Source organism: Poecile atricapillus, chromosome 1, assembly GCF_030490865.1.
Source record: "Poecile atricapillus isolate bPoeAtr1 chromosome 1, bPoeAtr1.hap1, whole genome shotgun sequence".
NCBI classification, from domain to species: Eukaryota; Metazoa; Chordata; class Aves; order Passeriformes; family Paridae; genus Poecile; species Poecile atricapillus.
Genome location: NC_081249.1, coordinates 161,250,075 through 161,277,458, shown reverse-complemented (window position 1 = coordinate 161,277,458; position 27,384 = coordinate 161,250,075). Strand labels below are relative to the sequence as shown.

The 27,384-nt window shown below is 38.9% G+C and overlaps 1 protein-coding gene across 1 annotated transcript; it reads left to right on the top strand.

Annotated features, from left to right (window-relative positions):
* Positions 1 to 537: 537 nt before the first annotated feature.
* On the top strand, positions 538 to 27,103 carry GTF2A1 (general transcription factor IIA subunit 1). Its single transcript, XM_058829953.1, has 9 exons — positions 538 to 830; positions 8,021 to 8,122; positions 9,751 to 9,955; positions 12,251 to 12,315; positions 14,446 to 14,521; positions 16,278 to 16,411; positions 17,339 to 17,659; positions 19,492 to 19,581; positions 22,579 to 27,103. Exons 1-9 carry the CDS (start codon positions 801 to 803, stop codon positions 22,684 to 22,686), a joined length of 1,131 nt encoding a protein of 376 aa, XP_058685936.1. The 5' UTR covers positions 538 to 800; the 3' UTR covers positions 22,687 to 27,103.
* Positions 27,104 to 27,384: the final 281 nt, after the last annotated feature.

Genomic DNA, 27,384 nt, shown 5'->3' with positions numbered 1-27,384 from the left:
CAGGTTTTTGCTCTCTGCAGCCACCTCAAAGAAGGCTGTAGCCAGGTGGGGATTGGCCTCTTGCGCCAGGCAACCAGTGACAGGACAGGAGAACAGGAGAGGTTGAGGTTGCCCATCAGGGTGAATTTCTTCAAATAAAATGTGATTAGACATCGAAATGTGCTGCCCAGAGAGGTGATGGAGTCAACATCCATGGAGGTGGTTAAGGAAAAACTGGCCGTGACGCTTCGTGCCCTGGCCTAGCAGACACGGGGATGTTCGGCCATTGGCAGGACTCCATGGCGTCACAGGTCCTTTCCAAATTAAACGATTCCCTTTCCCCATCCCGCGCGCGACCACGGAACGCCCGCCACCGCCTGCCGCTCGCGCCTCGTGACGTCACACCCCGGGCGGGGACGGCTCTCCGGAGAGAGGCGGAGACACTTCCGCCTCGATAGGGCCCGGCCGCGCTGCCACTTCCGCCTCGATAGATGTCATGGCGGCGAGGGCGGGGCGCCCCACGTGACGCCTCCGGGCCCGGCGCGGTCTCGCGGCAGCTCTCGCGGTACCTCGCTCCCCCCCGCCCGCGTCCCCCGCTCGCCGGCCGCTCGCGCAGCGCTCGACTCGCGCTATATAAAGGGGCGAGGCGGCAGCGCGGCGGCTGCAGCCCCGGGGCCGCGAGCGAGCCCGGCACAGGCCGCGGGGCCGCCCGTGAGCCGGGGCGGAACGCGCGGGCGCTGGGGGGACGCAGCCGGGCAGGTTTATTGTTTTAGGGGCGACTCCCCCCCCCGCGGTTGGGGGCGTCCCGGGGGGCTCGGGACATGGCGAGCTCGACTAACACAAACCCCGTGGTAAGGACCGGGTCGGGGGGCGAGGGGGGCCCCGGGGGCAGCGCGGGCGGAGGTGGCCGGCGGGGCCCGCCGCCCCCTCCCCCGCTCTCCCTTCCCTCCCGCCGCCCGCCTCGGGCGGTCCCGGCCCCCCGGCGGGCAGAGGCGGCGGGGGGCTCGGGCAGCCTCGCCCCCGCGGCGGCAGCCAACTTGTGGCGCCCGGCGGCGGGGAGAGAGAGGCGGCGGGAGCGGAGCGGTGGGGGCGCGGGGCGGCGGCCCGGGGGCGGCCCCGCGGGGAGGCCGGGGGTCCGGCGGGGAAGGGAAGGAAGGGCCGTCGGGCGGGGGGCGCCGCCGCCGCCGCCGGCGGGAGGCGCCCGGGGAAGGGGCGAGAGCTGGAGGAGCGCGGGCGCTAACGCCCGCCCCGAGATCAGGGGAAGGAGCGCCCGAGCCAGGTTTCGGTTTTGCGGTGTCGGGGAAGCCCGCCCGGGCTCCGCTGGAGCCATTTTATGTTGCTTTGTAAGAAGGAGACGATGGTTGAAAAGCACTTCTCCCAGTCCGGCAGGATCGGCTAAGCCGAGCGAAAGCCCTCAACTCTGGCGAGCGAGGCAGTATTTATTTTAAAAAGAGAGAATGAAAAGAAAAAAAAAAAAAAAAAAAAGAAAGAAAAAAAAAACCCAACCTCTGCCCCGTTCCCTTCTCGTGCTTTCTGCACCTTGGCGGGTGGCTCGCTGCTGCACTTGTACTCACAGAGGTTTGCAACAAGCAGTCACACAGACCTGCGCTGCCACCGAGCCCCCCCGGCCGCCGCTCCGCTCCCCGGCGCGCCCCCGGCCGCGACCCCCGCCCCGAAGCGCTGGAGGAGACAAACCCGGCGTCCCGGCGGCGGGCTCGGCCCCCTTGTTTGTGGCTCTCAGATCCATCATGGCTTCCCCCTGCCTTTCTGCCTCCCTGCTCCTTGTGTTCCTCCTCCCTGTGGCTGCCCTGTTTATATAGCGCTATTGCCGCTCTCTAATATAGACTCTGCTAGGATGGGAAGGTGCTTTCCAGCCCCACGTCACCGCCTCTCCATTTAAACACCACATCAGCCTTTAAATAGGGAGCGAGCTGCGGAGCGCGGGCTGGGAGGTGCATGCGTCCGCGGCGGAGGCTGGGAGACGGGCGGCTTGTCCCTCGGATCCAGCCGGCCTTGCCCACCGGTTTCTCTTTTCTCCGCGCCGCCCGGCCCCGTCGCCACCGGGCTGTGGAGCGGCGGTGCTTTGCGGGGGCGAGGGTGTCTCCTAGCCCGTGTAAATGGGCTTTCCTTTGCTACTAGGCATTGACAAAGACAGTTTTCATCTCCTCCTGCATTTGACTCTGTTTTACCTTTTCCTTCCTTTTTTTTTTTTTTTTTTTTTTTTAATTTGTTTTGCTTGTTTGGTTTTGGGTTTTGCTGTGAGGTTTTTTTGTTTGTTTAGGGTTTGAGGTTTTTTTGTCCTTGGCGTACAGCTCGCACACGTTCCTGTACTCTCGTAAAGTCTTAAAAGTAGCTTTTCTGTTACTTGTGTAAAGGAGTGTTTAAACGGTTCTTACCCAGTGTATCAAGGAGAGTTGCGGTATTTATTTTATGGCGCTTTGCCAAGGTCTGAGTACAGCTGTGTCCCCAAAAGCGAAGTTAATATTCAAGTTTTATACATGGGTCATGGGCTGCAGATGCTGCTCAGTGATTTATGTGTCTTTCTGATGTCTAAAGTGTACAAATATTTTATTGCAGTCCAGGCAGAGCAGTGGTTTTGGAATTTTCACTACTTAGTTTCATTACAGTATTTGGTGTACTACAAAATACACAAAAGAAAATGCAAAGCATGTTAGTTTTCTTTTTTTAATCTGAAATGTTAGAGAGCTGCTTGTGAGTTAAATTTTTGTAATTGCAAGGAAGCATCTTTGATTTGATATTGTCAGTTTTCGTATCAGGAAATTTTAGGAAAGTAGTCAGCTGTTACACAGAGGGCAGTTGCTCAGCAGGATGCATATTGACTGTGTGTAATTTGAATCTTCGTTGTCTTTCTGTTTATAAACTTAGTGATCTGTGTTTTTATTGTAAGAAAGGGTTTTATTTCTCTATAGTAAATTACAGGTTTTGCTTCTCTTTCTTTACCAGGGTAGTACTGAATAGGAAAAAATATGTACACTGACTATCTGGAGGACTTGTAAATATTTTTGACTCAGCAATTTACTAAGACTTGTTTTCTTCCACTGTATTTCTGTACTGGAAGTTCTTTTGAATGGTGTCAGTGTTTGGAATAGTAAAAGCCAAGCCTGCTTCTGATAGGTATGCTTTAGGTTAATTTTTAATTAAGTAGTAAAATTAGAGTTTTGTCAAATTGGGTCTCATTCAGTTGCAAGAAATACATTGCTTACCCAAGGATTGCCAAAGATGAGTAGGAGGGAACATTTTGAAATGCTGCAACCACATGACTTTAGGAAGCTGAACTTGGAGCCTAGTGTGTCAGTGGCATCATGTCAGCATCTGATCAAATCTGAATTGTTAGAAATCTGTTCTCTGTAATAATGGACAAATACTAGATGCTAACAGTTATACATAGTATAAGATTTTACAGGAGATAAAGGTAATTTATTTGTAGAAGTCCACAACATCATAAAACTCAGAATGCTTACAATATAGATTATGTGTGTTACTTTTTTTTATGCACATCTTAATGTAATTGTGACTAGAAGTAGTTACCTTTATAGTGTGCTCTGCTGGCTGCATGTAACTGGCTTACAGAGGTAACTGCACGGCTGGGAGAAGGATTAGCAGAGTTTCAGGGAGAGCTGCAGAACCAACTAGGAACAAACTGTTGTCAGATGTACAAAGCGTGCTGTGGTCTGTCTCTCCATAATATGTTGGTTATTGGAAACCCAAACTGCTGAAATCCCAAGTGTTGTGATAATAATTACAGAGAATTGCAGTTTTTATACCCTTGAAGTAGAAGGAATGTAGGAAGTGTAAGCCCCCAAAGGCATGTGGCAGTTCTTAAAATAGCTTGCTGGTTGCTCCTGGATTTGGAGTGTGTGTGTAGCAGTGCCACCATACTCAAGAGTTTTCTTTTCAAGATGCACAGAGAAAGTAAAATATAATCATTCCCTTATGTTCCTGGAGGGGGAAATAGTAGATTCCAAATCTCTTCTATGTGTTTGTGGTTGTATCTAATAAATCAGGAATTTTAATTGTTGTCTTTAATCTGTAGTAAGTGCTTGGAATAGTGTTTATTGAAGAGTGATTTGAGTATTTTGCTCTTAAAAGAGCTTGACATTTACAGCAATGTACTCTATGAGTGAGACACTTTAATATAAACCAGATGAAAGCACAATTATTTTAATAGCAATCTTTAAAGTTTCCATTTGTTCTCATTGCTTTCTTGGACTGAATGCAGAAACTTACTGGAAAGCACACCTACTATCCCATCTTTAGACTTACTCAGTAATTGTATTACTGTGTTTATTTTCTGAGTGAGCAGTGTATGCAAATAGTTTTGTCATTTGACTCCAGAGTCTTAGATGGCTTATATAAACAGCTTCAGCATCATATAAATAATGCTTAAAGCTAACACTTAGTGTATGTTGAAAACCATACAGTGTGCATTCTTTTGAAGTCTGCAAATTAAGACTGTTTTGTAATTTTACTGGATATGCCTCTTTTGAGGTAGGAAATGAGTATTTTGTGATACTCTTCAGAATTCCACTGTGAATGTCTCTTGAAGGCATTGCTGTCACTAGTGTGGCAGATGTTCCACCTGGGCTGGATGTTCAGTAGGAGTATACAAAAGAGAATTTCAACTGGACAGGGTATTTCTGAGTATTATGTAAATGTGTATAGGTAAAAATCAGACAGACACTGTTCAATTATAAGCATGCAAATGTTTTATTCTCTTTTCTTCCTCCTAATCACAGAGCCATGAGTGTATCATGTATTTTATTGTGTTATTGGAGCAGTGTCCAAAAATTCTGACCCATTTTGAGACTAAGTGCGCAGTGAGCTCATGCAGAGGGATACATGTGTGTACAGACTGCTGGTGGGCTGAGTAACCCACAAGGCACTCTGCTCACTTCAACCCTGCAGGACTGGCCTGTTTTTGGGGACTTACCTGCTTGCTTGTACTGTTGGAAGTAATGCAGAAGGATCCTGTGTCAGCAGTGGCACAGTGCACATCTGTGCTCTTAACCTGCCTTTGTGAGGTCTTGCTAAGCTAATGCTGGACACTAGAAACCAGTATCTGCTTGAATTTGTTTTTTCTCTTACCTACCAAGGGAAAAAAGGAAATTCCCAAGCAGACTTTAGGGCTGTGGAGTCACTTTGCTGTATCTGAATGTTGGTATCTTTCTTACAGGTTTTTATAGACTCAGAAGGCTTTGTGTATAAACCTTACAAAAATACCTGACTGTGGAGATAGGAGGAAGTAGCTACTGGTGGAAATTATTAGGGCCTGTTTGTGTAAAATCTGTTTTATTAGAAAAGTAGACTTAATAGGTAATTTAGGGAGAGGAGGCTTAAAGGAGAAAATGCACCATCCATCCTGCAGGAATTTTGATTGTAATTTGAGGCATACAGGTAGTTCTCTTGACTTAAATAAAGTAACTTACATGCTTGAGGTTAAGCATGTGGTTTTGGCATTAAGGAACAGATGCTTTTAATGTAATAAGGAACAATATATGGAATAGGTTAAGTAGTATTTCCGTGTTAGTTGAATTGTATAAGCTTCATGCAATTTGTTTAATTATAGAAATAATAGGGCATAATGTTATTAAATAGAATGTCTTTTTGCATCTGTTATGAATTAAGTGGAAAAATAATCCTGTTAATGGTGCTTGGTATTTATGAGTTGTTACACAGATTTAAAATACTAGCACCCAAGAGATCTGGCTTTGAACATGTGTTTCAATGTTTATAGCCTCAGTTAATGCAATATTTCAAACCAGGATAAGAGACAATGCACAATGGTATGTCTTATTTCTTTTGGAGAAGTTAAGTTGTGGACATAGGTTCCGTGTAAATGTAGTTGTCAAGGATGGCAAACAGTCTGTTATTGAAGCAAGAAATTTTTAGGTTTTGGTTTGTTGGGTTTTTTTTATTATTGTTTTGGGGGTTTTTGGTAGTGTGGGTTTTTGGGGGCTTTTTTTGTTTGTTTTTATTTTGTTGGTTTTTTTGGTTTGTTTTTTGTTTGGTTCTTTTTTTTAAAGACCAGTAACAAAAAAATGAATGACATTTCAGCTACTTGATTTGCAGTAATATTAAGCATGTGCAGCATGTTTTAAAGCTAAAATGTGATCAATAACATAGAGTGGTATGTTGGATTTTGTTGGGGTTTTTTGGTTTATTTTTGCACTTTTTCTTTTTGGGGAGGAGGGGCTGGGGCAGGAGTTGTAAAAAAAAACAAACAACTTGAGCATGCTCTGGTGCAGAGCTTTTTTAAACAGTAAGGACATAATGCACTAAGCAGCCATCAGATGACTTATTTCCAGGTTCCAAATATCTTGTAATCTTAATGCATTTTCTTAAGTTTTATTTTCCTTTTTTTCTCCCCCAACTTCTAAAAGTAAAAATATTCAGCTTCTTTTTTGTGCTTATTGACCACTCAGATTTTCCCTGGATTAGTAAACCACGGATTACTAGTCTCCCTAAATTATTCCATAATTTAGGCATAACAATTCCATAATTTGTGAAATTTTTAGCATGTCTGCAACAAATTCATCACTTCTGGAATGCATTAAGAGAATGTTTGTGCATAAAATAAATCATTCAATACAATCATCAATTCAATTTAAGTAAATTTGTGTAGTTCTTGCACCTCTGGATTACCTGCTTGTGTTTGGTGCAGATTTCCTGTTTGTGCATTGGAGGCACAGCCTTCCTGGAGTGCCAAATCCACTGCACCAGTACAGGATGATTGTTTTGCATATAAACAACATATCAGATGTGTGTGGCATCATGCAGGATGTATTGCTTAAGGGAGTTAAGCAGTGGGGCTAACTGGGTGACAGTTAAACTGGAATGACAGTTTAGAGAAACTTGTGGCTAATTGCTGGTAGTTTAAAATTGGTGTACTTGCATCCCAAGGAGCAGCTTTGGGCAGTGAAGTATATGTGGTTTTCAGGCTGCAAGATAGATCAACAATAATACAGCTTATAGTGCTACTTTGCAATTAGATAGCACCGATATTTAAGCCTAGCCAGAAGCTCATTGAGGTATATACATACAAAGAGAGGTCCAAGCTCTACTATTTAAAAGGCACAGCATGTGTATAATACAGTTCTCATGTAGTTCTATGAATTAAATTTTGTGCTTTAATTGATAATGTTAAGTGTTTACATTCTCTATTTTAAATTGTACCTTCATTTTAAAATTCACAAAATGGTTGACGTTGGAAAGGACCTCTAGAAGTCTTGTAACCTCCTTGCACGAGCAGGGCCAACTAGAGCCCAGGATAATGTCCAGATGACTTTTGAGTGTCTGCAGGAATGGAGGCTCCACAACCTCTTCTGGCAACCTAGTGAACTGACAATTCACTTTCTTTGATAGTTTAGGTGTGAAAGCAGTGTAATGATAACATATTTTTAGTATTTCCCAGTGAAAAATTTGAAATGTAGAAGCGTAAGTGGTGATTGAAAACAGAAATCTATCTAGCCTAATACCCTGTCTTAAGGAGTTCCTGAAACAAATGCATAAGGAAGAATAGGACATTCACATGAATCCTTCCAGGTTTTTGAGCCTTCAATGTTTTTCAGCTCATTCTGAGCCATACTTGGTGCCTGTGGGACTAGTAAACACTAACAAGTTTCTTTTCCTGTCTTTATTACCCTTTAGAATTTGAATGTTCTTTAATGCATTTTGCACACATGCAAGCATTTTTGCATGTTTAGGATATACATTTGCAAGCAGAAAACAAATTGACTGAATGGAAAACAATCTCCATTTCTCTGTTTTAAGTTACATTCTTCATGGCTTGATAACTCTAGTGCTGTAGTAACGTCACAGACTGTTGTGAGCAGTCCCTTCCCTTTTCCCCTTGTTAGAGCTGTTCTTCTTGATTTATACCTTCCTGGATATTTCAGTCACTCAGAAACATGTGATATATTCTAAAATTCAGATTTGTTTTGTGGGGGGAAATCTTATTTTGATGTTAAAGTGGCAGATTTTTTTGAAAACAGTGCTGACTAGTTACTGTTTTTTTTTAAAGCCTAAATTGTACAGGTCTGTAATTGAAGATGTCATTAATGATGTCAGAGAAGTTTTTCTGGATGAAGGAGTGGATGAACAAGTTCTCATGGAACTCAAAACAGTAAGTTGAAAGTAAAAGCTATTTTTAATAGACCAATATAGCAGTTAGTTTCCAAATCTGGCTACTGTTGTTCACAGTATAAATACTAATTTTTAGTTAATTAAGCACTGTAATCTGTAACCCCATATCTTTTGAATTGTACTGTTGTATAGATAGATCTGCTCACCCTGTTATTTTCCCTAATCTGATACCAGTCATCGGAATGCAGTGTTACTTTGATCCCAAAACACTGCATCTTTAAAAAAGGGAAAAATACGTTTATTTTAGAGACAGACAGTTCTTAGTGTTTCTTTGCAGGAAAAATAAAATACCCGCACTGCTTGATATTACTGTCTTTCTAAAGAGAAGTTTATTGTTGGATGCACTTCCAGATTTTTGCATGTATGGTTTGTTGTTTGCAAAAGTATTTTCATTTTGAGGGGTTGGTATGTAATAAATCACACTTGTATGCATCACACTTGCCTGAAGCTCTGATTCAGAATTGTTTTACATGGGGTGTGTTTGAATCAAAGACCTAAAATAAAGGCAGGATGTTAACCTGAGCTCTAGTGGGCCTCCTATGGCTTTCTTCAAATTCTTAAGGAGTTAAAAAAACCCTTCAAAGGGGAAGGAAAAAAGCAGGGGAAAAAAAGGGGCAAAACAAAACAGCAAAAAGAAAGGAAACTGGAAAGGTAGGTGAATTTTTGTCTTATCTTTTTCAGTGAGCATGGTGTCCCACATTCACAATATTTTTGAAATATTGAAAAGTGGATGGAGTGGGAAACAAAATTTGAATTTGACTAGACAGAAGCAGATGAAGACTTTTCCCATGAGACCATGACCTGTCTTGGTAAAAGTACAGTGAGCACTATAAAAGAAGTGCTTTGGTATTTGTGTTACAGATGTGTTCTGCAAATGATGTCAGAAAAAAATTAATGAGGAAAGAGACAAAAAGGAAAATTAAGAGGCAGGGAGCCCTAAGCAGATTTTGAAATCGTGACTCCTGGGTGCCATTTAGACTCTGATGTATTAGAGAATACTCATGCTGCTCTTTTTACAAGAGCTGCTTTTTTGCATCCGTGTCTGTCCTTTGGAGACATGTCAGCTGACATAAAGAACTGTGGGGCTGTAGAAACTGAATTTGATACTGTGGTAAAAATTGGATAAATGATCCTGTTCTATCTTTTAAAGAGAGGCATTATCTTGGGTATACCAGTGGCTTCTGTTGTAGGAGGCAGTAGTCTTTAAGGAACTTTTATTGACAAGTTCCAAGAAGAAGTGGCTTGAAAGCTGTAATAAAGAATTACTTTTGTGATTAAAGAGGTAAGAAAGAAAGAATATCAGAAATGGAAAACTTGAAGTCTTATTTAAAGTTACCAATTCATCTCAATTCATGCTATCAGGGTTGTTGTGAATCTTCCACACTTGGAAGAAACAATGTTAAAGCTTCAGCTTGGATTGACAAGGGCTATTTAATTCCTTTTCTTAACTCTGTGGAGTTATCTTTTGTCTATATCTGCCTGAAGGCTTTTTGGGCTTTGCACAAAACAAACAGTAAAACTCGGTTTTGGACTACTGTCATTATATTGTTACAAGTCCTGCAGAGTAAAAGTTACATACAGATATTTTTCTTTCCTTTTCCAAACTAGCTGTGGGAGAACAAGCTGATGCAGTCTAAGGCTGTAGATGGCTTCCATTCAGAAGAGCAGCAGCTTTTATTGCAGGTGCAACAGCAGCAACAGCAGCAGCAGCAACAGCAGCATCATCACCACCACCATCACACACCTCAGCCACAGCAGACTGTGCAGCAGCAGTCTCAGCCACAGCAGGTCCTTATTCCAGCATCTCAGCAAGGTCAGACTTAATTTCTGAACACTCTGGCAAAACTCTCTGAAGTTAGTCCAGCTCCTTAGCATATTCTAAATGTAGGGCAGGATGCTTGTTTGATGGTTAACTTTGTCTTTCTACTTGGCCTTTATTGAATGGATCAAGAAAGCTGTCTTGGTGGAAAGTGTTTTGGTATTTAAGTCGTGTTCTTTAGAAGATTTTGAAAAGGCTGAATTCTTATCTTGGTCTCCTATAGCATAATATGCTTTCAGAATGCACAGCTTTAAAAATTCCATTAGCAGCTCTTAAGTTCAAGCCAATGAGCAGTTGACAGTTTAGTCATGAGGTGGTAATGTCATTAGGAGCAAATTAGTTCAAAAAAACATTATTGGTTAGCATAACTCAATGTTAAAACATGAGAAATACTTGTATAATAGTCTGAGTAGGTACTTTCTGGTCTTAAAAGATTGCACACTCTGTAGATGTAGATGAGTAAGTTATATTTTAGCTAGACGTAGCAGTATTGTTTCTTGTAATAACTGTCTTGCGTATTCATTAAGAGTTTAATGAAAAAAATTTTCAGCAATTATAATTTCTTTTGGAAACTGAGATAAATACTACTGAACTTTACTGCATATATGCTCAGTAAACATATCTGCCACCCATGAAAGGCTTGATTGAGTTTCCAGTTTATTAAATTTGTGACATAAAATATTCACCTGTGGTAGTCTCAGACTTCAGTGTTTTTGTCAGATTTCATGAATCAGAAAACCTAGGTTGTCACAGGCACGAAAGATAGATATGGGTTGCTATCCCTCGCTGTCTCCTCCCAAAGCCAGCCAAAACCCAACCGCCATATTTTCAGCAGAGTACAGGACTAATGTGACTAGTTTTCCCTTGGTGTCTTGTTGGTTGGTTTTTTTTGTGGTTGGTTTGGGGCACATTTTGACAGGGAGGGAATGATGGGAGTTCGATGCTTGTTTTCTTCTTATAGTGTGTTTTATTTTGGCTAGACATGAATGAGTTTTGTGTGTTGGGATAAAATTAATTTTGGGACGAAGGTGTCTGAATAAGCACGGCAGCTGCAAGGGCTCGGGGCCTCGGCGGGGGCGGCCGCTCCCCGCGCCCTCTGGCGGTCCCTTGGAGCCCGCCTTCCCGGCACTGCAACATGGAGGTGTTCCCTGTGCTCCAGGATGGTAGCACGCTACAGCTGACTTAGTGGTGCACAGTGTTGTGGCTTACGACTAAATGACAGCACGGAGACTAAATGAAATTAGGATATCAAAGCACTTCCGTCACAGAGATACAGTTTTATGAATTACTTGACCTCCCCTGTTCTATGGTGGAGATGGTATACGAGTTCCTCATGTGACCTGGTGCAGTCCCGGGGAGGGAGCAGGATGATCGACGTGGTGATTCCTGCTGTCCTTTCTGTGCTCCTGGCACAGATTCACGAGATTTTCTAGATCTTTTGCCCTCCTTCATTTCCCTTAAAGTTGGAGATGCCCTCAGATCTGTGTACAGGTTGTGAGGCTACCTACCCCAGAATCTTTTCCAGAAACTCTTATTCCTAATATTCTCAAGTGTTTGTTTAAAGGATTGGATGGAGAATAGTTTGTCAATGATGAATTACTTCAAACTGCTCTGTCAGTGTCAAGTTTACTGTCACTGATAATAGCAGTGGTAACCTGCTTGTTCCATAGACTTGAACGTATGCACTTCCATGCGATCAACAGGTTGTTGGTATAATTTAGCTATCTCTTTCCTTTAGCGCACCAAAACTGCTTTGTTGTGTGGGAGAGGTGGTTTGTCACTTTTCAGCTGCTTCTGCTGTGCTAGAAAGACAGTGAAGATCACGAGCTTACAGCTATGCTGACTGCATAGCTCAGACTAACTGCAGCATCCTGTTACTCTTCATCTTGGAATAATCCTTGCTTAAGTCTGTTTTAAGAGTTAACTGTTTTTGTTTTTGAAGAACTCTGATATTGGGCATCATAAATTTTATCAACATCTCGCTAATACCTTTAATTTCAGAAATACATTTTCAATCTTGCTTTATGTAGATTCAGAATAGGTAACTGAAGTCCTTGAAATAAGACCTGTAAAGGCAAAGTAGTCATATCACCCCTCAGAGCTGCTGTTGAATATTGTCTTGAGAGTAAAACTTACTAAGACCAGAGACCATGTAGTATTTGTTTTTTGTGATGAAGCTCAGCTGACATTTGGGTAATATTCTTTCTAAATTAATCTGGCTTGGATGTTAAGTAGTCAGATTGTGCATTTTTTGTTAAATGATTTTTTTTTTTTTTTTTTTGTTTCTAGCACCTCAGCAGCAGGTTATTGTGCCAGATTCTAAGCTGATACCACATATGAATGCATCAGGCATGGTAAGAAAAGCTTATACAGGCTTAGACTGTCATTATGTAAATTGTTTTGACTGATTAGTAAATACAAATTTCTATTAGTCATCAGATACTTAAAAGTAATTTAGGACACACTGCTAAATCTATCTGCCACCTTTCTGAGTTTTGCTGCTGCACTTACAGTCTAGGAACAATGATCTGTAACTTCAGTTCTGCTAACAAATGTAGGACTTATTTAAGCAGAGGATCAAAGTATGTTTAACCAAAACTTTTTGTAAATCAGAAATTGGAATACTGCTGGTATGGATCTCCTTGACGATATGCTCATATACCAGTACACCACCGTTAACTGATGTAAGCATAATGTATTTGCTAGATGCAGGAAAAAGCATTAAATATGCTGAAAATTAAATTTATGTTGAATGAAAGATGATTTAGCATTTCACATAGATCTTGGCTGGTCACATTAATTTGATTCACTAATTATGTAACAATGTATAAAGCTGAGTCTGGTCATTTACAGTTTTCTTGCACTCTCCATCTCTAGAGGTTAATATTGCTTATCTTATCTTGCTTTAAAGGCCCTGGTTTAATATAAAGAAAAATAAGTTGTTTGCAAAGCCTTGAAGACAACCTCTATTAAAAGTTTAATATGTGCATTATGACCAAAATTCTTTACATTCTTACCACTTCTATGGTAAAAGCCCATGAGGCAAAGTTTCATGCTGCAACGAGTTTTGAAGCTGGAGCAGCCTTCTCTTAGCTTTTACTTTTCCATTAGCTCCTGATCTTGCTACAGAAAAGAGCCTGAGCTTTGTTACTTGAATAGCATGATTTACCCACAAACAAAGTTTTCACCTTTTTCTTACGTTTGACAGCCATTTCAGTGGGATTTGTAACTTTACAAGTCCTACAGTTAAATGTGTTTTTGTCCTGTCTCAGTTATTTCAGGGTATAGAAAAAATGAGTATGCCAAACTTTTTTAATTCCACTGCTGTCAAAATATTGATGCTTAGTATACCACAGAAAACTACTGTTCAGCAAAGAGTTACAATCAACTTGGAAATATGGTTTGTTTTTATTAGAAGCATTTAAGTTGATATAAAAGAGTGGATCTTACAGACTGAGTATTTTGGAAGGCAGAGAGTAATGAGAGTTCATCTCTCTTTGTCTGGGATGTGCGGATGCATAGAAGCATGTTTAGTTTTGTGCGGTGATCTCTAATCTTGACAAATATAGCTATTATATTGGCTAGACAATATGGGGAGATCATTTTTTTTTTAAACAGGAATATGCACTCTACTCAGTAGTGAAGTCTGAGTCCTTTCAGTAACAAAGAATAATCGGCCTTGGTTCCTTTATAGTAGAGGAAGGGAGGCTTTTCTGTAGGCAGCTGAAGTTGGACCCTTGAAATGGAGAGGCCTCTAGAGAAGTCCATCATCCTTTGCAAATTAAGGACTTAATACAGATTTTTGTGTTTGGAGTTCCCATAATGTGTTGGAATGGAGTTTCCTTGCAGGTTCAAATCATTACTCATTGATAGTTTCACTTTCTCTTTGTGCCAGCTGTCTTGAGAGAAAAAATTGGTCATTCTGTGGTCAGTACACAGTATGTGTAGATTCACTCGAAGGAGCTGTGTGATGTGGGATTTGACATGCAAATCACTGGCAGAATGAAGGAGAGTGCAAACCTGATTACTGTGCCCTGTGAAAACCAGACAGGCAAACATAATCCTTGCTTCAGTACCTTATTTCATCAGACTTGTAGGCCCATAGCCTTAGCTGCTTTGAAAAAGTGTGACTAGAGTTGCCACATGAGTAATGCAGTGCTCTGCTCTATTAGTAGGTCAGCAGAGAAGGCAGAGGTTTATCTCCTGAACTTGTAGATAAACCAAGAAACCACATGGAGTTGTGTTAAGATGTGATATTTAGTGATTTTGCTTTAGTCTTCTTACTATTAAAGAAGGAGAACAGAATAATTTTTATATGTAGTATAATGTGCTGTTGAAATGCCTGCATTTCAATAGCTGCAGGAACTTGTGTGCAAACACTGTAAACAGCAGTAAAAAGTTTGGTATGTTCAGGCAGCATTTTGTGAGATGAAACACTGTCAATAGTACCTTTGTGCTTAAAAAATGTTTTTATTGTATTTCAGAGTGCTGCAGCCACTGCAGCTACATTGGCTCTTCCCGCTGGTGTTACTCCAGTTCAGCAGATACTTACAAATTCAGGTAACTCTTAATATTGAGAACAAACTGCAATTTCAAGGGGGTTTGAGAGGGAAGCATTCTGGGCCTTACTTCTTGTTATTTACTGCTAAAAAGCAGGGTCTGGGAATCCACCCTAACAAGGTAGTGCAGTCTCTACTTGATTCCTGCACCTTTTGCTCACTGACTTTCTTACGAACCTTGTGGTTCTGCCCTAGTGGTGTGGTAGGTTAGAATATGTGTAAATTTTACCCACTTAGAGAAGTTCTAGACACAGACGCTGTCTTTCCCCTTTACGTATTTCTGGGCTTTGTGATGCATGATCCAAGCTCAGGTACTGTGCTGGGTATAAAAGTAGGATCACTACTGCTGTGACTTCAGAGGAGTAATATCCTAAGGTTTTTCTTGCCTGTTAAGCATGCAAAGTGGAATTTCTAACTTTGCTAGCAATGCTAACTTTATTTCATATTTATAGTTTCTAAAAACTTTTATGCCATGCATTTAGAATATAATTACATGTTACTTTGATGAGCAGCATATCTGATATTTCATGTACTTTCATATTATGTTGATTTTATAAACCTGATTATAGATGTGTACTGCACAGGAAGTAATGAAAGGCCTGAGAAATCTCATTTTCTAGATCTAGTTGCTGCTTTTGCTGGAGTAGTTCACCTCTGCTCAGAATTACCTGGGACTTAACCGTCCTGTTTTAAACACTGTAATGTTTAATGATATATAGTTGAAGTAAAATTTAAATGTGCAGCTCTTCTAAAAGCTCTTCGTTTTAAGGAAGAACATTTATGTTTGTTATGACACAGAATAATCTGCAGCCTACATTTGTTTCTTTTGTAGTAACACTTCAGGTTTCAACATTTATAGTAATTTCTTAGACTTGGGCTAGGGAAATCCCTTCTTTCATGTGCATTTAACTGTTTCAGTAAGTAGGGCTTTGCATTTTGTTGTGGAGAACAGGAAATCTATCTGAGGGAAATGTATAAAGTTCAGGATTATCTAATTTAATTTCTTACTTCGCCTCTCTGGTAAGAAATGTGAAAAAAACTAATGTTGGAGTGTGTTAGCTCTTTTCAGAATTTCAGGCTATTTCCAAGTGTGTGTTTGTTTCTTGGATGTATTTTGTTAAGTGATGAAGGGTATAAAATGGTAAAGCCAAAGGACAGCAAAAGGAAATCAAGTGCAGAAAGAAAGGGTGGACAATAAGTGTAAGAACAGATTTTTATTTTTTTCCAAAAAACAAGTGCAAATAATACTGTAAAGAAAGTTACTGACTTCCAGGCGTTTCTTGCAATGTACCAATTAGGAAAAAATTGAGGAGGGATCATCATTTCACAGGACCCTGGAAATACCATGGTGTTAGCAGTGGATAGAGTTTTTATATTGTGACTATAGATCTGTACAATGATTTTGGTTCCTGATAATTTGTCTTTCCAGCTGTAAAATCTGCCTTTTAAAATAGGAGGTATGCTTGTAAGTGGTAGCTATTATTTAAAATACTGTGCTGTGCTAAAGGATTAGTCTGTAAAACTAAACTTATTTTGGATTGCATACCTCATGGTCATATTTAGATGGTACACAACCCTATTCTATGTTTCTGGCACAAGTGCAATTGCATACTGTCTTTTCACTGATAAAAGTGAATCATTTTAGTATTTCTCTTTTAATTGCCATTGGTTTTTTTCCAGGAAACAAGCTTCTAAATTAAGATAACTTTAAAAGTGAACTTGTACATTTGATTAATTTGATACTTATTTTACTACAGGCCAGATCCTCCAAGTAGTTAGAACTGCAAATGGAGCTCAGTATATTATTCAACCACAGCAGCCAGTGGTTCTACAGCAGCAGGTTATACCCCAAATGCAGCCTGGTGGAGTACAAGCACCTGTTATTCAGCAGGTAAAGAAAACTTTTTTGAATAGGTACACCTGGAAGAAAAAAACATGATAGTAGTTACTAAAGGGGCTTGCATTTTTGAGAGCAAGTTGAACTAGGACACAAACTCAGAAACAGTATAATTAAAAAAGAAAGTTGTGTCAAGTGTGGCAGGGGTTTCTTGATGCTTTTTTTTGTGTTTGGTTGTTCCTTTGTTGTTTTTTGGTTTTTTTTAATGAACAGTTTTGAAATGTTGTTTTCAATGTCACTTTTTTTCTTGCCAGATACTGACTGGCTGCAGTTTAAAATTTCTTTTGTGCATCTCCTGATGAGTTATATTTTCTGTGTAATCCTAGTCTACATACTTGTAAATTAATTGAAATAATTCTGAGTCACATAACACACAGAACAAAATACCTGAAACTGACACTCCTTGGTTATTGTAGTAGGGAGTGCAGTATGTTTTAGAAAAATTGTTCATCTACAAGGTCAGCTGTGTGTCCAGACTGTGTTAGCATTGAATTTAGCAAAGTCACATTGTCATTGTGTCACAGTTGTACAGTTTAAGCATGACTAACAATTTGTAAAGAGTTTAATTTTTTTATATATACAGAAGATTTTCTAAAATAATCTTTTATTTGAATTAAAACATTCCAGTGCTGTGTATTCCAGTGCTTTGGAACTCAAGTGTGGTGGTATTGCTCATGTTTTAGAATGGATAGACTTTCAGAATTTTTTCTTAAATTTAGCAATGCAAAATGCAGAAAATGAGCAACAAGTAGTGCAAGAAGGTATGTGATTAAAATTATGTACCTGATATAGGTGGAATATTTGTAACTCTTCTGTAATTAGTTCAAGTCAGGTTGATATGCTTTAATTGCGTTTTTTGAGTCTGTGATGTGGTAGTCTGTCACATTAGCAGCCACAGTACTTACAATAATATTCCATCAGGTTTTGGCTCCTCTCCCTGGAGGGATTTCTCAGCAGACAGGAGTGATTATTCAGCCTCAGCAGATCCTGTTTACAGGGAATAAAACTCAAGTTATACCTACAACAGTGGCTGCCCCTACACCAGCTCAAGCACAGATTCCTGCAGCTGGTCAGCAGCAGCCACAGCAGCAACAGGCACAACCACAAGCACCACTTGTTCTCCAAGTTGATGGAACAGGGGACACATCATCTGAAGAAGAAGATGATGAGGAAGAAGAGTATGATGATGATGAAGAGGAAGAGAAAGAAAAAGATGGGGGTGAAGATGGCCAAGTTGAAGAGGTAAACTTAATGTTATGGCTGTGTTTCAATTTTTTTGTTGGTATTTTAAAGAAAACTCTCAATATCAAATAATACAGTTACTTCAGTAATTTTGGGAATATTACTTTCACCCTTGTACTTAAGATTGTTTATCTCCAGTATTGAAGTTGAGGTGTGTGTTAGCAAAACGATGTGACTGGGGAGGGTGGGGGGACACAGCAAAAATTAGCTGTGACCAACACCATTCAAAACACTTCAATAGAAATATTTTTGATGTTATGGAGAGGTCAGTCATGAAATCGTGTAATCTTCATGAGCAAACAGAAGTAGTCAACTCTGCTTGGGACCAAGTGTGTACAGAAGTAGGGTGTTAAGTTTGACAAAAAGGAGAACAGTATTTAGTTCAGTGGTGGCACCAACAGATGCGGTCTACCTGTATCTCACTGGCTATTCTGTTTCTTTGTTACATGAGAGCAAGCTTGAGAACTCAAATTTGGTTACAAAGCATCTTCTAGAAAATCATCTTACCTTGATTTAATAAAATAAGGAGACAGGAACAGGAGTGAGTTGTTGCATTCTTAATAGTACGTGCTTAATTTAGACTTTGAGTTGGCTTGGTTTTGGACTTCAGTCGGCTGTTCTTACTGAGTTTTGGTGTGTTGCACCAAAAAGCCCCACAAGAATAAGGAATTGTATAAAATGGGTAGAGGGTGGGGAAATACTACTAAGTTAAAAGTACTTAGACAGGAAGCTTGGTACTCCCTAAATATGTCCCTAAAATGCATTTTGAACTGCCAGATTTCTTCCAAACTTCTCTACAGCCTTATTTTTTATTCCATTTAAAATGCCAGTATGGACAGCATTTTGGTCTGTATAACCCATGCAAGATACACAGGTAAAACTTGTAAATAATCAGATTTTCTGCAATACATTTACAGTGGTGTCTTAACACTTATTTTTCTGCTACAAATTGCAGGTTGGGTTCATCACTTTCCTATTATGTCATTTAGCATTGATGTCAGTTTGAATATTTTAATAGTTGCCTTAATAAGTATAAGTCATCATTCTTAAATATTAAATGTTCCTTGACCTTAATGTTAGAATTCTGAAGGGAATTTTTTATATGCCAAGATTTCATTATCAACATGTCAGAAATCTTCTATATTTTGCTTCCTTTGCTTCTCAGCAACTACTTTGAGTGGATCTCTTCCTTAAAGATTTTGAATTCAGTTAAATATGGCATTACTTTGAATAGAATTAGGACCTCTAGTACACCTTTCACTGGCATCTCCTCCATTTAGCTTATCTATTTGGAAGTATAATTGTTGTTCTGTGCTTATTGGTCATTATTGTAGCTGTTGAAGTGTTTATTATTCATATAAGAATGTGTATGTTGAGGTTTGTTTCCAGTTTTGGTACATCAAATGTGAATAAGACACAGTGTTTTATTTTTAGCATCACATCACTTCTTATGTGCTCTTAAAAATACAACTCCATGGCTTATTCACATTTGATGTCACTTTTCCATTACCTAGACGCTTTACAAAAATGAAAACCTGCATACTTTTATATGAGTATTTACAGGGAAGGAGAAAGGAGTAGTTGTGGTGACAAAAGGCTGCAGTGCTCAGAATCTGGCCTGGACACTGAAGTTCCAGACTAAAATTCATAAGGTTATCTCGTCAGGATGGAGGGTAGCAAGCATCAGCACTCTGTTGGAAAGCCTAATATTGCCCACCTTAACTGCATTTTGGGTCCTGTAGTTCGTAGACAACACTGTATCCTCATGTTAATAATCAAAGTAACAGCTCTAATCCTGCCAACCTTCATAATTTTTTGCATGTTTCTTTCAGGAGCCTCTGAACAGTGAAGACGATGTGAGTGATGAGGAAGGACAAGAGCTATTCGATACAGAAAATGTTGTTGTGTGCCAGTATGATAAGGTAAATCTCTACAGAAAACAATCCAAGAGTTTTACTTTCTCTCTTCTTCCTATCAAATCAAATTTAGTATTTTTGTTACTGTTAAGTACAGGTAGATCTGTACAGACTATAATGTGAATGGAAATGTAAGAATTATCTAATGTTTTTAAAACAGGTTTGTGTACTATGTTTGTGCTAAACATGGAAATGAGTAAAGCTTAAATCAATTTGGCTGCGTCTTTCTGTGTCCTTTAATAAAATGGCAGTCTTCTGGGACCAGGAAAGGTGAACTGTTATTAAGTTTATACATTTATTGTGGCTATAAATGGGAAAAGTAGTCATCAGGATTTAGACTTGTAGAAAACTGTTCCTTGATGACTAAAATATCTTTTCTGGATGATAGGATAGTTACCAGAGGAGAATGCTCTTTCTGTGCTATGCATTGTGGTGTATGAAATGGCAGTGTGGAATGCTTGTGCTTTTTTTGCTTTAAATTCTGCTGAACTGTCTTGCAAGAATTTAGTCAATACAGGGGATCATGCTTTCCCTGGAATATGCAAGGATTCATCTGTGCTGGGGTCTTTTAAATGTATCTAGACAATATCAGAACTTTTTGGCTGAGGTAGTACACAGATTATTTGATGTGGATTTTTTTTTCTTTTCCGGTACTCAATTAATTGGGCTACAATGAATATGGAACCTTTTTAAAGCAGAAAAAAAGAAAAAAATAAGCTTTTTGAATAAAAACTCCTACATTGCAACGGATGGCTGTGTTAGCAAGCCTTCAGTTATGCCCAGACTTTGCTTAGACTTTGCATCACATTCAGCACAGAATCTAAGACCTACATCCCAGCCATCTGTCTTCCCCTAGACTAATCCAAAACTGTTTTGAGACAATTAGTAAGGAATAGTGAGGGACCTCAGAACAGCAGTCAGAAAAGCTTATTGGGAGCTGCTGAAGCTGAGAACAGGAGCTACTCTGTAATCCTCACCCTCTTCAAAGTTAGGAGTGGGAACTTGGTGGGGAACAGTGTCCATTGTTCATTTCCAGTGCCATATACTCTGGAAGGACTTCATCCCTTTTCAAGAAATTATTATTTGCCTCTAAAATATATTTTGCTCCTGCCCAGTGTCCTGCATCAAGCAGTGGTGGGTTGGAACTTCTGGAACTATGACACAAGAGCAGACAGGCAGCAATGTCATGTAGAGCTTTTTACCATCCTTCTGTGAACTGTCTCTTGAGGAGGAGAAAGTGCCTTCTTCTCAAATGGCCAGCAGAGGATTTTTTCCTCTACTCGTCAATTCAATTTGATTATTCTTGAATCCTTGAAAACTTCGCCATATGACAAGAAGTTTTGTAAATACACTGTGTGATGTGTGAAGAATCACCTCATCTTTAAACCCATTAGTTTCATATGATACTTCCTAAAGAGTCTCTAAAGAGTCTTTTCTTTTTTGCTTTCTTGGTGCTGTTGATGATATTGCAGACCATCATAACCTTCCTCAGTCATATCTTTGAAATCAGAGCTGGACTTTGTTATTTGTACAGCTGTTTAGACATTTGGTTGTTCTTACTTTAAATCTCCAGATCTGTTTTTCTGTCTTTTACTTGTAAGGGTAGATAAGGTTTAGGGAGGAACAGAGGTAACACTTCAATTTATTTGTTAGTCTAGCAATATTCTGCAATAGTTCGCGCATGCTTTTGACCCCACTGGACACAGAGCTGTTACTCTCATGGGAAAGTCTTAGAACATTGGAATCTCATTCCTGACTTGTACTTGTTAGTTCAGACCCACCACTTTTATTGTCCATGTAAACTGAAATTGATTTTTTCCCCATTGTTACTATCTTTGTATGCCTTGAATGCCACCATTGTTTTCTTAAACAATGAGTTAGGGCAGTAACATCGTTCTGCAGCTCTTCAGTAACTGCCTTTTTTATATCATCAGTACTTTTTGTCATTTTTCAGATCCTTAGTGAGCTCTTAAACTGTGTAGAATCCAAACAGCACAAATCTTCACTGGAACGAACTCATTTTGCTGTAAAAAACTCTGTTCCTACCTGTGTTTTCTCATCTTTATTCAGTTATTCACCTGAGGACCTTCCTTCTAAGCTCATGGCAGCTCAGATGTTTCTGATGAGGGATTTTTGTGGAATGCCATGCAGTAGGGCAAGTAGTATATATAAGCCAGACCTGTTCTTGTTCATTTACTTGCTGACTGACTTTTGCCACCAACTCCTTTTTTCAGCTTTAAGTGAGAACAGATCAAGCAGCGCTGTACAGGATTAGTAGAGTGATATGGTCATAGCTGTTTTGGTGCTGTGTTACTGTTTCTACAGCACTAATGGTAAATGGTGACACTTCCTAAGCTTGAAAAAAGTTTTAAAATTGCAGCAGGGTTTCCTGTTTTTATGATTTATGTAAAATTTAACTTTTTCTAGACCATCTTTGGTCTGCAGTTACATCTTTGTTCCACCTGCAGAAGTTTGATAAACTTTCCTTTTGGAACAGCATTTCAGCTTTCCTGAAAAGTCTTCTTTCTTTGAGTATCTGATCATCTGGTGATGTTTTGCTCTTTCAGATGCAATTTTTGATAGATTGCAAGTATTTGTACGCTCTGTGCTTACAGTATGTAGTGGTGGTAGTGGTGGGGTTGTTGGTTTGTTGGTTTTTGTCTTTTTTTTTTAATTTTTCCAAAGTTTATTCCTTCACCTTTAGACTGAATTTTGTTCAATTTTTTTTTTTAGTTTTAAATTAAGCATGTAGGCTGGACTTCAGGAGGAATGACTTCACAGAAAGGGTTGTTAAACATTGGGATGGGTTGCCCAGGGAGGTGGTGGAGTCATAGTCCCTGGAGGAGTTTAAGGAAAGACTGGATGTGGCACTCAGTATTTTTAATAATTTAGTAACGATTGTCTAATAGTTACTTTTATTTTTCTTGCCTTTATAATTTACTTAGGCATTATTGCCTATTTCTGATGCAGAGTAATAGGTTAATGTTTTTGCCCTGTTTTTAGATTCACAGAAGTAAAAACAAATGGAAATTTCATCTCAAAGATGGCATCATGAATCTTAATGGAAGAGATTATGTATTTTCCAAAGCCATTGGGGACGCAGAATGGTGAAGTTTTAAAAGACAAAACAAAAGAACTCCCTGTAAAAGGAAAAAAACACAACAAAAGCAGGAAAGATTGAGACTTGGATGTATACTCCAATCAAAATGTGTATCTGCACATCAGAAATAAACAAAAGTATTGGAACAAAGGTAAAATGTGGCAACAAAGACACTACTTCAGATGAGCAAGCCATGGACTGTAGCAGCTATAGCATTGTCTGGGAGCTGGTTTTGTGTGTTAGGAATACCTTAATTATCAATTCTACATACAGGTACCTACAGCTGGTATTTAGCATGTAAGGCTTTGTCCCCCCTGCCCTTGATTTAAGATTTTAAAATACTTCTTCCACTGATTGAAGGAACTATTCCCTTTGATAGATCATTAATCTGAAAATGCTTATTGTGTGTACAAATCTTTGCTTTGAACACTTCCTTTTGGTAGTGAGGATGGTCAGAATCTTACTGAAACTGCGTGCAAGCTTTGTACAGAAGGGTAAGAATTAAGGTGTTAAATTTTAAATAACTTGTATGAGGAAGATATTTTTAATTCTGATATGCTCATTAATTATTATATCTATTTGTTGTTTTCAATGCAGTTCCCCATAAACAGGTTGTTGTTCCTAGCAGTTACAAAATGTTAAAACAATGATTTATATTTCAAAATTATTTTAATTCTGTGTGATAGGTTTATTCTAGGGCTGCATTTTTCAAATTTGAAGCACCTCATCCCCCATAAAAGTCAGATTGCTTAACTTGTTAATTATATTCTTGCTGTTTTCTAGTGGTTCAGCATCACTGAATTGAAACAAATAAGTTTCCCTTGATTTTTTTGAAAAACATTTTTTAAAGGGTTTGGATACCTTTTGAATTCAATATCTAGGCAATGCCATAATAGATGCATTCCTTTACATGCTTACTGTGTATGTAGTCCAGAAACCCACAAATAATTCAACAGACCACAAGAATGACTAAATTTTTAATACAGAAAATCACATAAAAATTCTAACATTCTGGCTGCAACTCTTAATCAATGATCTGCTTTACTAAAAAGTATAGCCAGAAGTTACCTGCAGCAGTTAATCTCTCTAAAGTTTCCAGATGGCGTGGAATTTCACGAAGAGAGCTGCACAGCTTTTGAGAACACAGATTTTGTTAGAGTATCTTTAGGCTGCCTTGGTAACAGCAAATCAAGCAGTCAGATGCACTAAACCTTGTGTAGTCACTTTTTCACTTGCCTTTTTTATTGTTTGTTTGTTTGGGGTTTTTTTGTGTTCAATTTGTGAAAAGCAACAAAGTTATTCCCCCCTCTTTCCCTTTCTCACCTCAGAAGTAGAACTTTTCTTCTTCGTGCATAGGGTCATTCTTGCAAACCCTGCTTTTGGAAATGCAGTTACTTTTGAATGAGGAGAGGGAATGGGCATTATACTTCAGAAACTGTTGAGGAAGGAATGTTCATGTGGCTCACCATTTCAAAAATAATTTTGCATTTTGTTGGGTGCTTGAAAAAATGAGGAAAAAAAGGACACAACAAAGATAATTTTTACTAAATTAGATAAGACCATGAGAAGCAGACATGATTTATGACTTTTTTTTTTTCTTGAGAATGAGACATCTTAATGAATGAGACATTATTTAACAAATTCACAAGTGTATTTTAGCAATATGTAACAACTGCTTTAATATTCATTCTCTGATTAATTTGCCTCCAAGTGCATTTGTAGTCTCAGTAGTATGTAGAAAATTCAAAACAAATTGTAAAGAAGGTTTTATTGCTGTGATTTGTACACCTGTGCTCTCATTGATAATGACTAAAACTGCCTGTAGGCTATGTCTAGAGCCATATGGTTGTTAGAAAGCCGTCTACATTCATAAGCTTTGTGAAAAGTTAATTCAGGATTCATCTAATTGATTCTTCAGTAACGGAATCATCATTTAGACTGCATTTTTAGCTTGGGGCTTTCAACAAGGTATCTCAAACTGATTGGTGTTTGCTTTCTTCTGAACAACGCAGATATTTTATTTTTTTACCACTGTTGACACTTCTATGTACAACTGCAAGGAAATCTGTAATACCCCAGCTAATTCCTTCCCTCACCTTTTCCATGTCTGTTACCAGTAAGTCTTAAGTAGTGGACTTCAGAAAAATTCCCATAATGCTGCACAACCAAGCCAAAAAAAGGAAAAAACCATCCATTTAGTCTTAGTATAGATTCCTTTTTATACTACTGGAACCCAGTTTACTTATACAACACTTTGTTTTCATACAACTTAGTGATATTTCTCACCCACATACATATACTAGAAGCTGCATAGCCTCTCTATTTATTTTTAAGGGGTAGCTGAGCTTTAAAGGTAATTAAGCTTAGTCTGTTCTGAAGGATGTTAGAAGCTTTCTGAACTTGCACAGCCTCTTGCAAGCTAATTGTATGGTATGCTTTTCAGACAGGTTTTGTCTTCAAATACAAATATCTGTGAAGTTTTGGGAAAGCCAGTCAAACCATGCACATACCAAACTGTGCTCTTATTGCTACATCAAGTGTTCCTTTTTTAAGTCAAAAAGCATGTTTTAATTTCATTTTATTGTAGCAGCTTGCTGTAAGAATGTAGTTTGCTTAATTTTATTATTATACTTGAATTTTTAATCATGGTTTTAACTATATAACTGAACAGACCATTTCATTAGGTTCAAAAGAAACCATTCCTTTCAGAGGGCAAGGGATTCCCATGTTCATAAGTGATTTTTTTCCCCCCTTAGAAATAGCGCTCTTTTTTTTTCCAATTTAAATAGTTCAGTATTATGGAAACAATTAATGGTTTCAAGAGGGCTTATGTTAAAATTTGCACAGATAATGGAGCACCTTTTTTATGATGGAAAAAAAATGGGGAAGATAACTTCAGAATTATAACCATGATGGCTGATGGAAACTTACAGAGCAACTGGGCAAAATTGAGTCTTGTGCCTTTTCAGTTTGCAGAATACCTGTTTTGCCAGTATGACAATGATTCCTGAGAGAGTAAATTTCCTGCAGTGCTTCAATCAGAAAAGCAACTTTTTTTGCTAATTCTGTTAGGTTTTAGTGTGTGCAATCATTTAAAACCATCTAAGTGGAAAATTAAATGTTTTCTTTTAAGGAGATAATAGAGAGTTTAGTCACATAATGAACTTTATTGGACTATTTAAATAAAATATGTTTTTATTCCCCCTCAGTTGCTGGTTAGCAACAAGATTTTCTTGAGATTTCATACTCTTTGTTTCCTTCATTGTACTCACAACTTGCATTTAATCATCATTCCGTTTCCTCAACACTATTTAAAGTGACAGTTGTGGTCCGAGTTTATTTCCAGGATTGATATGTGATTTTGAAGCACATTTTCTAGAAGAGAGAAAAAAACATGTTGTGTCATGTAACTGATTTTTTTTTAAATAAATATTTTCTTATCTTTTTGCTGCACAATTAGGAGTGTTAAAGTAAACTTCATTGAGTCTGTGAAAATAATTTCACCTCTTGACAGTTAGCAGTAATTATGTCACCACATAACACTACCAGAGTAAAATTTCTTAATTTCAGTGAAGGAGTTGAGAGACCTTGTTAACTAAAGTTCATAATCTCTTCAATTCGTAAAAGCTCCTCTAAAAACAATAAAGCCCCCCAGAATTTCCCCCAAAGCAAAAGCTTCCTAATAGAATGCAATAAGATGTCCAGGAAATGGACAGTGGTTTTAGGGCAACGCACACTGGATTGATACTGGGCTGCCTTACACAGCACCGTGAGGTTTACTGTGTGCCATCCCACACCACCCATGCACCCCATCTGATATTAGAGTTCTTCTCAGACTTTGAGATTAGTGACTATACAAGATGAAGAATCTTGCATATTGTTCTGTATTGGTGTCTGGCATTTAAAGTCTCGTTTTCCCATTGCTGTGATTGGTTGGGAAATGTGTAAAAACCAGTACATTGATTTCCATGTCGTCTACTTTTTTCAGGCAGTTCATGCAGTGTGTTTTTTAATTATTATTTGATGGATTAGATGTTGTGGAACAAAAGGAGCTTTTTGAAACAGGAAAAACGACCTTGGGTTAGCTATATGTACAGTCATCCAATGAGACATGTTCCAGAGTGCATAGGGTACCAATAGATTATGGAGTGGGGGACTATCCTTTTTTGCTGTTCTGAGCTACTATTGTCAACTGCTGTTGTACATATACTGTTATGTGTAAGGGGGTAAATATATTTATTATGTTTGTAAAATTCATTCTGTACAATTGCAGATCAAGGTTGCTCCTCTGTGATATACAGGATATTATGTTTCAAAGGCCATGCTTGGAATACGATTAGAGAACTTAGTATTTTGATGTACTAAGACCTATTTTAAGTTTAATATTTTGCCTTTGCAAAAACTTTAATTAAAGATGTTATTTAAAAATGTTTGCCACTTCATTTACTATCTTGCATGTGCATTTGTTTCATATATGAGACTTACTACTAATCCATAATAATGTTGAAGATTCTGAATTGATTTTTATCACATGCAGGTAATTTCAGTCACCTGTTCAGTTTGCTATGCGGACTTCCCATTTAATACCATCACAACGTTATAAAAAAAATTCACAGTTTAATTGTGAGGCCAGAATTGCATATTTGTTCAAGGATTTCTCCTTTAGGTTAGTGTGGTAACCCTAAGGCTTAGGTGTTGAGGTAAGATTG

Coding starts and splice junctions, on each gene's coding strand:
- GTF2A1 (XM_058829953.1), top strand. CDS start 801: ATGGCGAGCTCGACTAACACAAACCCCGTG. Junction 831..8,020: donor CGACTAACACAAACCCCGTG/GTAAGGACCGGG, acceptor TTTTTTTTAAAG/CCTAAATTGTACAGGTCTGT. Junction 9,956..12,250: donor TATTCCAGCATCTCAGCAAG/GTCAGACTTAAT, acceptor TTTTGTTTCTAG/CACCTCAGCAGCAGGTTATT.